Source organism: Pocillopora damicornis, chromosome 9, assembly GCF_964200805.1.
Source record: "Pocillopora damicornis chromosome 9, jaPocDami1.2, whole genome shotgun sequence".
Taxonomy (NCBI): Eukaryota; Metazoa; Cnidaria; class Anthozoa; order Scleractinia; family Pocilloporidae; genus Pocillopora; species Pocillopora damicornis.
In genome coordinates, this window is record NC_142678.1 from 922,548 (window position 1) to 936,695 (window position 14,148).

General features: G+C 33.5%; 1 protein-coding gene and 1 long non-coding RNA gene across 11 annotated transcripts in view; one reads left to right on the forward strand and one right to left on the reverse strand.

Moving 5' to 3' along the window:
* Positions 1-13,778, reverse strand: part of LOC113685735 (CLIP-associating protein 1-B) — a 41,903-nt gene extending 28,125 nt beyond the window's left edge. For 4 of the 10 annotated variants that reach the window (XM_089181635.1, XM_089181634.1, XM_089181633.1 and 1 more), the window contains exons 1-2: positions 3,009-3,586; positions 522-565 (exon numbers count right to left, since the gene is read on the reverse strand). In XM_089181635.1, the coding sequence (XP_089037761.1) occupies positions 522-565; positions 3,009-3,132 (168 nt within the window). In that variant the 5' untranslated portion in view covers positions 3,133-3,586. Of the gene's footprint in view, positions 1-521; positions 566-3,008; positions 3,587-5,816; positions 5,888-6,668; positions 6,767-7,117; positions 7,194-7,461; positions 7,554-7,668; positions 7,729-8,807; positions 8,907-12,765; positions 12,845-13,265 lie in introns of those variants that run through there. The other 6 variants (XM_027203272.2, XM_027203274.2, XM_089181630.1 and 3 more) reach the window with 4 other exon arrangements.
* Positions 10,512-12,372, forward strand: LOC149039541 (uncharacterized). The gene is made up of 3 exons (XR_016179550.1): positions 10,512-10,594; positions 11,325-11,354; positions 12,240-12,372. It is a non-coding gene; the product is annotated as an uncharacterized LOC149039541 (long non-coding RNA).
* Positions 13,779-14,148: the final 370 nt, after the last annotated feature.

The following is a 14,148-nucleotide window of genomic DNA, read 5'->3' on the forward strand; positions in this document are numbered from 1 at the left end:
CTTGATTTAAATGAAAAATAAAAACCAAGTATAAATATAATGGTGATGTAATAATTACTTATTTCTGATAACATCAGCTGTAAAATAAACTATCAAACATTAAGAAAGGAAAGTTCATGTGTCAAAAGCATGGCCTATGCAACTGTTCTCTGTGTGAGCTATAAGTTTACCAACCAATGGTTTGAAAACTCGATGAAATTACTAAAAACAAATTAAATAAAATCATTTGACTTTAAAAGAGGTCAGCTATGTAAAGAAGTCATCTACTCACTTAAAATTCTCCCTATTATATTCATGCATTACCCAGCAAACAGGTAAGGAGAATACTCAAACTTATCTGGTAGACATTTTTATTCTTGATCTAACACTAAACTCATGTAACTAACTTACAAGGAAATGTACAGAAGCTACAGGGGAGAATTAACAATCAGATCTTGGGAGTTTAAAAAAAAATTACACCTGTTCTGTCATCTACAGTCTTCGCTTTTCAAGGCTAATTCACTGGTCACCATTTCCCTCACCTTTGCTCCGTCTGTCTCCACCTCTCCATTTACTCTTGAGGATCCTGAAATGAAACAGGAATAAGAAAAATTAGCATGAAATAAACTTATGGAATCAATGTTCAATACACTTCTTAAAAAAAATTAATTGATTAATTTTTTTAAACTTTAATATTCATAACATTTGGTAAAGAGGATCTGGTCAAGTTCTCATCGCTCACCATTTTATCTGGCTTTGAATGTTTTCCTAACAATACAAATACCAGTTTATTTCCACAGTAAGAAAAAAGAAAAAATCATTCTCAAAATTGTTTCTTTACACATGTAGTGTAATTTGTTATTCCCAAACGAAAAATCCTTAAAATGGTGGCTCTTTTTCCCCCCAAGAATTTGAGACAAAGAAGAAATTGAATTCCCCACCCTCCCCCCCCCCCCATCACAAGTTGAGCCCTAAATCTTGCTTTTCCACTGAGCTGTTATCTCTTAACTATATATATTTTCAATCCTAAGATTTACACACAACATTTCTAACAGATCTTCAGACAACATTTATGATAAAAGTTGGCACAACAACATTAGCTCTCCCTTCAAATAAAGGTATTCATTTTTGGCAAAATTTCCCAATGAACGTGACCTACATGGCAGATACAATTCAGGTCCTTAAAATTAAGTATCAATTTTCTACCAGTTTTCTATGATTGTTATTGTACATGATACTCTCACAGTTTGTAATCCTTGAAGAAGTACAATTCCCATGCATTGCATGACAAAGTGTGTCAGCACACGCCTGAGACATGATTAACTTCATAGTGTTGAGTTACATGACCTACTTGTCTTGATCAATGACTCGAAAAAAATCTGATAACATTTTCAGTTAGAGTTTCTAATGCTAAAAAGTTTGAGAGTGTTGTTCAACAAAAAATAACTATAATTGAAACAGTTCAACAGCAAGTAAAAGAAAGAATTGAGGGAGACATCAGTAAAGAAAAAAATTTATAATAACTGTTTTTAAATAAAAGATCTAAATGGCACGAGCCCAAGGCACATGGAGTTTCACAATAGATCTTATCAAGATGACCTTTCCACATATCATCACACCAAATACTCATAAAATTATCTTTTGCTTATTCTAGTTCATTCTAGTTGAGTGCTGAAAACAAAAACATCACAATTGAAAGGAACTTGTTGTTCTGCAGCTTATTTCAGCCTTGAAGATGATATTCAAATCAGCTGAAGCTGTCTCGCACCCATACATTTGAATTTACCCAAAATAGATCTAAATGATTGATCTGGTGCACAACAACAGTTTCTCTCTCACCAACTTTTAAATTTGTAAGACTATTTCTAAAATGATATGACTGCTAGTTTGTTACAGCTAAGGAAAAAATTCCAAACCAAAACAGCTGATTGTGACCCAACAGCACTTATCAAAAAGCAAATATATATCATGTGATTTCCAAGACAAGGACATGTCATAACATGAAGATGAGTGGGCAGAAATTGTCATAGATAATAAGAGTACCCTGAAAATGAAGTTGAACTTTGAGTGTTCATTTTTTGTAGATGAAGAAAATCAACCTTATGAAGAAACTTTTCTGAAAAATTGACTTGTGACACATCACAGCATGGCAAATTGATTCAAGACAGTAGAACAATTACTCACAGTGGGATTTTAAGCAAAGATTAACAATTGAATGGCTCCAAAATAAATGCACTTCTTGTAAATCTTATGTAGAGACATCATAAACATGTACACACATCATACATCACCTCGGCAGATAAAATATTTGACAAACCACAAGACAACAATCTGGTAAATTACTTGAGAACATGGTAAACAGCTGCATTTCAAGGGATTTATCTTACTCACTGTTCAACAAAAAATTTTCCATGTCTTGAGCCTTAAAATTGTATACATTTAAGAAGCAATACAATATCTAAACCAACAGGTAACTACTGAGACATGCAGGATGAAATTTTTATAATTTTAATCCACAGAACCTAATAATATTCCTTGCCAATTGCCAGAAATTTGCATTTTTACTGCTTTGTTGTTTACATTGCCTTAAAAGGTTCACATACTTGCTAAAATATTCTAAACTAAACCTCAAACCTACAGCAAAATATAGCAGTGCAAAATTATAAAATGAAGATATATTTTTTAAGAGCAAAACTTAAATGCCTAAGGAAACAGCTAAATTGTTTTCCCAAATGTAAAACTGAAATTACCATTTTAGAGCCATCTATATGCATGCATAAGCACAAACATTGATTTAAGAATTTACTGAGCAAGTAAAATTAAATTGTGTGGCAATTGTTACCTGTCAGAGAATACTTCCCATTTTGTGGTGAGACACAGGAGATTAGAAAACGAAAATAAACTTACTCTGTCTGTCATATGAAATCAAATGTCATCTGTAAAAAGCTGATCATGCATGTGAAAGTGTGCCTTTGTATCAGCCATTAGCTGTGCTACAAATTAATTTGATTCAAATTTTAAAAAACTACCATTTCTGTTCCTTTGAAAATCCAAGTCTATCTCAGGCCCTCTGCTACAGTAATCTTCAATTTGCTTCAGTATCACCAAATATTCTTTAGAAATGCCATCAGAACTCAAAAGATCATCCACCATAGCAGTTTACTCTGAGGCAGACATTCACAAGAACATTCAATCCTTCATGCCTCTTTCTGTTTAAATTCTACTGTCTAATCAATGCCACAGCCTCCCCTTGAAACACCAGACCAGCTTTTGAAACATTTGATCCAGATAAACAAACTCTTATGCCATAATTCCCAGATAACAGCTATTCTTGTTTGACAAATGTAGAAGAAGCCATGTTGGTTTTCACAATGTCTACTGGAACAGCATATTAATTACACTTCTAAATTCAACCTCTTGTCAGCCAATTGTGGATGTTGTTCTATACCGGAACACTGTTCCCTAAAGGCATTCTTGAGTGGACAGTTTCTTAAAAACAATAATTACCCAGGTGAAGTAATATTCTGGAATAAACGTAGTTTACAACCAATAAGTGAAATGTGAGCCTACCTTACATCTAACTGAAAATGAATTTAAAAGCGGCAGTAGCCAATCGCAGCACATCACTGTTTAATATTTTATGAGAGCACTGTCAGAGGTTATAACTTATTGATCAAAACAAGGGAAAATATTCATTTTATTTTAAGAGCTTATGTAAATTCCAATGAAGAATTGTAAAGAAATCATTTAAAATTACTTAAAATGGTTCAGAATCCTTAGTAACAAATGGAGTTGTCAGGTATGTGCTGTGTATAATGAAATGGGCTCCCAAAGCCTCAACATAAAATCATCAGCTGTTACAACTTATTCTATTTTTGACCTGAATAATAAGAAGATCAGAAACAAGCTTTAACCACAAAAATGTACTTTCCATGCTTTTTCAATCAGATATGTGACCGTCTAATTACTGGTATCTTCGTGCACAGTGTTTTTGATTGCATGACTTCAGTAAAAAAATGCTTAACTTAACCATGCAGTTTACACAACGTTGAGCAAGTATAATAGAGAAAGACAAAGAGCAAACAAAAGATCCAGTATTATGTTGAAGATACTTAAGAGCCATGCATGAAGATAAAGTCTTTGTGAAAATAAAACCTTTTACATGCTGATCTAAATATAGAACTATCCAAAGCTTCAGATTAGCGACATAAACAGAGGAGAGAAAGAATAAAAACAGCAACTCTCTTTCACCCAAGCATTACTGGAATGTGATCAAGAACAAATGCAATTTATGCTAAATGTCAACATTCTTTTCAAACGTGTCAAGCTAAAGAAACTGAAATCACATAAGTCACACCAAAAGTATTAACAAAGTTACTTAGATAAGTATTATCCACAAAAGACAGTAACTCGAGGATTAAATATATCAAGTTATACATTGTTTTCATAATTAAAAGTTGGAATGCAAAAAATGCAATTTATAATAAGTAACATTCACAACAAATTCACATGGTTGCCATCAGAGCAACCTCAAAAATGCCCCTAATGCTGTTCAGACTCAACTTTACAAATTCCATTGCTTTTCTCTTTTCTAATTATCCAATTCACTCTCCCTCTTGCTACTAGAAAAGAACTTGGAGTAAAATTTGAGCAGTTAGCCCTTTAGCCCTTAAGAGTGATTAGCAATTAACTTCTCCCTTCAATATCTTCCCTGAATCAAACATGAAAGTCATGAGAATAAAGAAGATGATCAACAACGAAAGCAGCTCTTGATTGTTAAACAAATTCTCCTTTTCAGCCTCCTTGGAAATTTATGGAGAACAGTATGGAGAATATGCATACTGATGTTAAGGCATAAAGAGTTAATGCAGTTTTGAAAATGGAAATTCAAATACTACCAGCCACTGTTATTCAACAGACCAACCTCATTCCAAGGTACCATTAGTAATGATTGAGGTGTAATATTAATATTTGAAATCCCACACCAATACACCCATGTGTCCACAATACAAGAGTTTAAAAAAAAAAAGATTCAGTATTGACTCAGAATAATACATGTTGATAAAAAGTTAAAGTAATTCTCCAGAATCTTTTAAATCCTTCAAATACATACACTGCACATATTAACTTAAATTCAAGAAAATTCAAAGGTCACTCAGAGTAAAACTTTCTTTTTGTCTTCGTTTTTCCCAAATTCAGGCATACCCAGCTGTTGATAGGTTGATAGAGCAATTAAAATGATTTTCTCAAGAATATCAGTTGTAATTTTCTATCACATTAATGAATCTTTTAAAGGCAAGAAATGATTAATCTAATTTACAACAGGAACAAAATAAAGCCAATATATTTGAAAAACAAATAACACTCAGATCCTCTTAAACCATTAGAGGCCGTTAAAAAGTGAAAAAGGTCTATACAGAAAATATTAATTCACATATTCCTAATCCCTTGTGCAAATTCTCCCAAGGCAACATAAGAAAATATAACACAATACTACAGAGAATTTTGTTGTGCTCAACTCGAAGCCTTTTACTCCCAAGATCTCATTAGTAATTCTCCTTACTGTCTGCCATACAATCACTTAAATGTGAGTTCAGAGAATTTGGTATTGAATCAACTACTTATCCCTTAATTGATATTTTCCTAAATAATCCAATACTGGTCTCCTTGATATTGTATTGATAGTGTAAGGAGAAATTCTGTCTTGGTCACTTATGGGAGGCAAAGGGCTGCGCGAAACATGAACCAATACATCAATACAATACAGGCATTCTATTGCTCTATTTTTGAGCATGCAGTTAATATATAAAGACAGAAGAAATATTCACATGTCCTACCATTAGGTTCACTGACAACCATATTCCCTGATCTAGCCACTTCATCAAATTTTGCATAAATAATAGATAACCTGTGAATGATGAAAAATTTTTTAAATCTTTAAAATTAAGGATACACATTGAGGTGCAGAGTTTTCTGTGGTTTAAATTGGTCATTTTGAGAAACAATTTAAAACATCTTAGCAAAAGTTGTAAAATACTGTTAGTAGTTCTTTATAAAATTAATATAAACAATGTTTCAAGTAGTAAATTGCTTGAATGTAAGTTTAGCAGCCAAAAATTGTTGTGAAGTTTTACCACCTCAGGGAAAAGGACCATTGAACAAGTAAAAGCAGTGATAACATTATATCCAGGGCTGATGATAAGTTTGAAAGTAGCAGGCAAATCAGAAATAGTTGGCAGGCAAGCTAACATGGCTGCCATGTTATTTTCTCAGATCAAAGGAAGACTGGGAACTATCCAGTGAAAATTTCCCAATCATTCTACAAAGTTTGCATGAACCTTTGAAAAAATTCTTAACATGGAATCTAAGCACACATCCCAATTGTAACTATGAAATTGTGCTTTTAATTCCAATTAAGACGAGTAAATTGCTGCAGTACAGATTTCTTTCAAATTATTTCAATTACTGTTTAATTGTTTATCATCATTTATTGGAAAATGAGATCAAAGTAACCAGCTGAAGTTGGCAGACTAGCCGGTGGTTTCAACTTTCTAACAGCTTTTATTGACATCAGAAAAAACAAGTGGGGGGTTGTTGGACATTTCTTGTTGCACATCCTGTTATGTCCCAGCCAATGACATTGACCAGTCAAACACCTTTGTGCAACTAAAAATGCAAGCACTACTAACCTTGAGGATGGAATTCCTTTTTTGCTCAGGTCAACTCTCACTTTCTCACCAACATGTCGGTAAATTTCAACCAAACTGTTAATGGCACTGTCACGAACCTGGAGGAAAACTTATGTCTTCAGAGGAACATGACACCGCGTAGCCAAGCATCATTATCAAATGAACAAGTGTTAAACCTGTCCCTAGCTCTCCAGTTTCATGTGATATAAAAATATTTACATATCTGCAAGCAACCTGCGTGTTTATTATTAATAACAAAGAGAAGCTGTGTGTCAAGCACTTTATCCATTGCTCTTGTCTTGCAGGCAAGAATTCAACTATTTCCATGAAACTGCAGATCAAGATCCTCTTAAAGTTCTATGAGTGTCTCAATCCTCAATTCTTGATGGTTTGACTGTTAACTCAATTTTTAAGCAGTACTGTACCTAGCTACATTTCATTTCTCTTACCTGGCTGTTAGGATCACCAAGAAGCTTGCAGATATGAGGAACAAATTTTGACACTGTGAGAGATGATGGGCCAAACCTAACCAAAGCAAATGAGCAAAAAACAAGTTAAAAAGACATATTTCATTATTTCATTTCAAGAAATTGCTCCAAGAATCTGTTCACTATTGTTTTTCTCCTCATCTTTGACTTTGTTAAATATTCTCTTACTTGACAGGTAAATGATTGAATGACAGGGAAACAAATAAGAAAAACGTTACATTTTACATTTACAGAACAACAACCATACAAACTGTAAGAAAAGGAGAAGCTTGTGCCCATATTTACAAAGAATTTGATCAACTCACGCATTTAAGGTAGTTATCAGACAATGCAACACTTCTTCTCTCACTCGCCAAGCCTTGTGACCAAATGCTGGGATGAGTTGTTCAAGAACATGCTACAACAGATGTAAAAATATAATAATCTTGAGTTACAATTTACCAAAAGAAAGGCAAAAGTAGACTTGAAGTATACTGGGCTCAAGAAAAAGGAAAAGATTTTGATGAACTTACCTGAGGCGTAGACACTGGGTACATAAACTTCTGCAGTAGTTCTTGGGCAGAATCTCGCACCTGAGAGAAAATGGAACACAAGATATATAAACAATAACACAATTAATATTGTAAGGAATGTATTCAATCCCTTGCACCAATACAGCACCCTCGACTGTAACATCTTAAGTAAGTACATAAATTCCCACGTCACCACAGAAGTGTTGCCAGGCAATAGATTACCAAGTAACCTGGGTAACCTGAGGTGGTCTAACATTGGAACCACAGCACCCTTGACTATAACATCTATAGTGAGTATGTTAGTTCCTGCATCATCACAGAAGTGTTGCCAGGCAATAAATTACTCAGTAATCTGAGAAACCTGTAGAGATCTAACACTGGAACTACATGAAGCAGTAATACCAGTCCTTAAGACCAACTGATTAAGCTGTAAATATTCTGTATCACAAAAACTTAAACTGGCTTCCATAGCAGGAAATTCCTAAACCCTTTCATCAAATGACATGTCTAATATGCAACTTCTCCCAACTATTCCAATACAATACTCAGCATAGATGTAGAAAGAATAGGCAAACTCATCAGTTAACCCTTTACACCATAACATCAGTATGCATCTTCTCTACACTGTTCTCTATACATTTTTTATGGTACTGACAAGGAGAATTTGTTTAACAATCAAGAGCTTCTTCAAATGGTGATCATTTCCTTTATTCTTATAACCTCAATGTGTTTGTTTAGGGATGATACAGATGGGAGAAATAGTTACTAATCACTTTCAAGGGTTAAAATGTTAAAGGATGACATCTTGATTTAACACCAAATTTTCTTGAGTACTTTGCAACAAAATGTATATTAACAGAGAGGGAGAGTTGAAAATCAGATCCTGAGACTCAAGGAGAAAAGGAAAGCTGGGCCATTCTGCCAATGCTAGTCAACTGTGGTGTTGTAACTTGTATATGAGAAAAGGCTGTGTTAGAGAAAAAATGTCTGATGCAAGTGCAAGAAAGAACAACCCCAGCCAAGTGGCTTGGGTCAATTGATCCAGATTCAAACACACAATAGCTCTGACCATTCCATCATTAGATTTTGAAATGCACAATAAGAGATTAACAATACACAATACAGAGAAATGTCCACACCTGTTGCTTGCTGTCACCTAACCTCTCCACAATAGCAGGTACAACTGAAATGGGGAAAAAGTACAAATCCACAATCAGTAAAAAGATTTAGAATCCCATAGCCAATAGAGAAACTTGCTTATGTGGACAGTGAATGTTTTTAAAGGAATTTGTCCGCACAGCCAGAAGTCAACTAAACATCACAATATTGCCTCTTGGACCTTGAACTTTGCACTTCACTTCACAACTATTTTTATTTTATATTATCCAAATTTGTTCAAGACATTTTACAACAGTAAATAAAGCTCAGATGTGATCAATAATTCATTTGCCTAGAAGAAAGGAGTGTATTATTTCAATACAACTTGAGTCTTCTGATAACATGTTACACTCAGTGACACAAAATTCCAGGGCTAGCTAAATCTGATTTATTTTTAATCCAAGTGTGGCTCAACACAATATGATTGAAAAACAGATTGTGTCAAGGTTGCAAAGATTTGTTCATCTTATTTTTCCACATTTCCAAAATCAGACAAGAAAGAGTTAAGACAGATAAATTGTAACCACCAGAACACAGTGTACAAACTCTTTTATATACACACTTCTAAAAAAGGCAAGAAGAAATCAGAATAAAGTGGAACGAAAGAACTGAGTGGAGGATAAAAACTTTATCTTATCTCAAAATAAAACTACTACAGCTGCAAAATTAGGAAACGCCCTAAAATATTTTTTCAAAATTTAAGAAAATAATATTCATTCCAAGTGAAATTCCCTCAAGTTCTTAACAAAAATTGTAGTAAGTGAGGAAGGGGAGAATAATTTGCTGAAAGACCTTACTTACACCAAACTAAATATCAAATCAAACTTCAAACACACAGACTGAAAACATATTTTAAAATCAAGCTTCACAAATACATCTTATCTCTTAATAAAAGGAGAGCATAAGAATCAGCACATGGATAAAATCCCTACAGTTTAAAACTGCGGTAAAAGGGTCATTCTAAAGAAATTCTTTTTGAAGTCAAGAGGTGAACATTTATTTGAATACGTTTTTAAAATGATAATCAGAATGTACTATAACATCTGTCATTGACTCTGAATATCATCAATTCTGAAAAACAATCTGAAATATTGTAGATTTAATACAATAACTTACCATAGAATGTTTCAGTTTTGACTATACAATTTACAAGCAGTTAAATGCAAAAAGAAACTGATCCAACTGGCTCTTTTTATCTGAGCCTGATATCTTCCAAGGGGTTGAAACATGAAACATTACTATGCAAATTACAAATTTGTAGGCTAATCACAGCATGAAAATTGACTTTTCCATTTCCTTTCACTCAAATGCACAATTAAATATCTCCTGCAAATAAGACAGCTTCATTTAAAGGTTTTATCAACTTAAGTCAGATTTAAGCATGTTATTAATCCTGTCTTAAGAGAACACACAGTATGATATCAGCCAATTTCTGTGCTGAACTTCAAAAGTAAAGCATATATTCTAAAGACTTCAAAGTTTTTAAAAATTTCAATAGGATGTTAAATTAGATTTTTGTTATGTCAAAATAACGGACTAAGCCCTTGTTGCCCCCTTTTCTTTTGCATACAGTTCTCTAATTTTTTTCAGGATTGTTTTTCCTTCCTCTTCCTGTTTCCAGTAACAGTTAGCACAAAACATATATGTTAAAATATTCATCCAGATCTTCATTGTTTTTGATCAGTGTTTTACAAAATGAACTGCTTCAGAGTGAGATACTGGCAAATACATGTTTGAACAGCAACACATACTAAAGGAAAATCAAATAGTAAGTACATTTTTACTTAAATCTCTTGATCTAACTGTAAGTATTATTGAAAAAATCATCAAAAAACCTTCTGATCAGAAAGGAATTATGACAAAAACAAAGTTTAGTTCCTGCTACTTACACCAAATACATTTTCACACACAGTTATAGCATTTTTATCTCTAACCAAGAAATCAAATTAAAAAAAAAAAAAAAAAGTACCATTTTTTAGAAGAGAGTGCACACCTTATATCAAATTTTTTTCAAGAGGAACAGACAGATTAAAATATTTTAAATATTTTGTTCAATTTGATATCAATTCAAGACAAATTGGCTTAAGGTCAAATGACATCTTCAACATTTCTTTTCATGTAATACAAGAACAATTGTTTATAACAGAATCACTGATAATCCCGTTATCAAACGATTAAACTGAAGAGTTATGCCCTTAAATAATACAGCTCTCCATGATTTAAAATACAATAACAAACTGAAACTCTAGATAGAGTGGCCTAAGCTGAGATAAAACATTTTATGACATCTTAAAAGATGAAAAAACCAGCAACAGCATGAAGATTGTGGGCCTTAATTCATAAAACTTGCAGATAAATGCAACAACAAATCGAATGGTTCTCTCAAATTAAGAATTTGCTACTGTTTAAACTTTTCAAAATGTACTCACAGCTTCTTTCCCATAATTGCCTAAATCACCTGTGAGGATCATTTTTTTCCTTTTGATTTCAATTTGCAGGTCAAATGAGATTATTTCACCAAAGATTTTGTAAGTATGATTGTGAAAAATCAAGCTTGGGTTAATTTAGGTTTGAAGACAATCTAAAGTTCTATTGTACAATGTGATATTTAAAAGCAAAAAAAAACATGCCTTGATGTAAAAATCTCTCACCTTGGCAAACCAAAATCTTAAAAACCAAAACCTAACTTCTAACGAAGCAAAAACCAAAAAATTGTCTATTCAAACCAAATTACAAAATATTTTTAACCAGACAGAGTAGCATCCATTGGAACAAAAACTTATAAAAAAAAAAAAAAAATTGGTTGTTCAGATTGAAACTAAATTCCAAATAACACTTTCATATTGTTACAATGTGCCTATTAATCAATCCATTAATCAAGCACACTTGAAATTTTTCCATAAATTAACATGTGATTGCTTTGACTAAGTTTAGGACACTTATCAGACCATCCATGCAATAAATACACTTATACAACGCTTGGGTAAACATAACATTCATGCATAAAACACACATATTCCAACTTCACATAACAGGGCAATAAGAAAGATTGCATAAGGACAATTCAATTTAGGGGAAAAAGAAAGGCATTTGCAATTTTGTTAACAAAACCAAGATTGAGAAAGAAAAAATTAAATAAATGGAAAGTTATCTTTGAGATAATAGGCATGTGATTTTGGGTTGAATAATAAACATAAACAATGTTGTAACACTGTAACAACATTCAAGTGAAAAAGGAATTTTATTTAATTTTAACGTAACAAACCGACTATTGTGAATTCGAAGTTAACCCAATTGTCACTGCGTCAGTAAACAACTCCCAGCAGGAATTGAATAAACAGTCTATGAACTGAGAAGTAATACTTTCACTTGTCACAGCATTTGATTGCTGTTTACTACAAATTGCCTTTCAGAAGTTACGACAGCTTGGCGCAAAATACAGCAATCTCAAACGAGACTCGAACAATACACTACCAGGTGTTTTGCTTGTCTTCGAAAGTTCTAACCACCCGAAAAAATATTTATATTTAATGACCCTATGATATGTCTCTTTATGTTAATCTGAATTTTTAGATTTCTTCACAAACGGCTTGCTTCTGAATTGAAAACTAATCAAAATGCAGCGTTGGCCAAATAATAATTTGTCGCGTTTGTTCGTAAATAACTCCAATACTCGAGGGACTCTATTCTTCAGTGACCCAAAACTTGCTTGTGTAAACAAAGAATACAACATTTTATAACCTTCCTAATCTAAATATTCTCCCGATTTTGGTTATAATTTTTGATTACTTGACAGTTTACACACTGACAAGAGCCTAGATCCCATTTCCAGACAACAAAACCGACAGAGAAGCATGTAATCGCGTTGTAAAATATTAAAATCAAATTGGATATTACCCTTTGTGGATGCGATTTGTCGCAATAATACATAATCCTAACCTGGCAAGAGGTGGCTTCGGAAATTTGCTCCGAGACGATCGACAATCTGATGAAGGAGATCCAGTCCAGTCAGGCTTATCTACAATATAAGTAATCATTTCTTTGTATGACAATTTTGAGTAAAAGGGACGAGAGAAATGTAATAAATCAGTAAACGGCAACCATTGGCAGGAGGCTGATCAAAGGGTGCCAATATAACAAAGCTGAAATTAAAGAACGATTTTAGTAATTTGCAATGATGCCCACAGTCTTAATTAATAAACCCCTGAGTTGCCAGAAAAATAAACTGCCGCCACGAGGCTAAATTTTACGATCCCCTGCGCACGTAGGACACAAAGAAGTTAAATATATATACTGACACAACCGAAGAGCGATCGGTGTCAAAAAATATACAAATGTCTGAATCCAGGCTTGCGAAACTCGTTGTATCTCATGTCGATCTATTATGCACAAGAGCAAAACAGATTTCATAGACACAATTTCTTTAACGTATTTCTTACCTTGAAATTGCTGCTGTTTACCCAACCAACGAGACCATCGAGCAGTTTGTCGAAGCCAATGAACTCAATTCCATTAGAAGGAACACTTAAATAATTCGAGAAGTCTTCTGCCGCTTTCAGCCTTCTTTGGGTATCTTGAGATGTAACAGCGGCTAAAATGCCTTCTAGGAATGCTATGTCTTTCATTTCCGTTTCCTAAGTAGAGCACCTGAATTGGAAATAAGTAAATTTCCACCAAGAACGATCTTGCAATATTTCACTTTCAAGCCACTTCGAACCGCATTGCGGTAGAGCAGTATAGGATTCTAGCTTCAAAGTAAAGATAGCGCTGTATGACTGACAGCCATCTTACTTAACAACTTCTTTCATGTATCAGCTACGAAACAGTTCTTAAACAAGAAGATCCACGATAGTTGACCCCTTTTTTTTCCACCCAAAATTTTCTACTTAGGATACACACGATTCCGCCGCCATTTTCAAGTCCAACGAATGCGAGGTGATGACGTCATGCAAATAAAGAGAGAATTGGAAACTAATCAGAATTCAAACGAGTCACCAACTGAGGAAAATTATTACTACAGATAAAAAAGCCAAAATTATAATATTATCTTCGAATCTTTTCCACCTTAATTTACCTCAGTTAGTATCTTTATATCCATAAGAAATGCCTCTACTACTGAAAATTTGAAAACTTTAAAATGCTGGTTTCAATAAAAATACAAAAACAGTGGTCACACAAGTTGGTCACACAACGCTTCTAGTAACGCTCACTTTAACCTAGCAGTTAGCTTGTGTTCTCAGATCTCCTCGAAATTCGCATCTAAATCATATTTTATAGCATTCCCTAAGACACTAGTGTCTAAAATCGTACACTTTAGTCCAA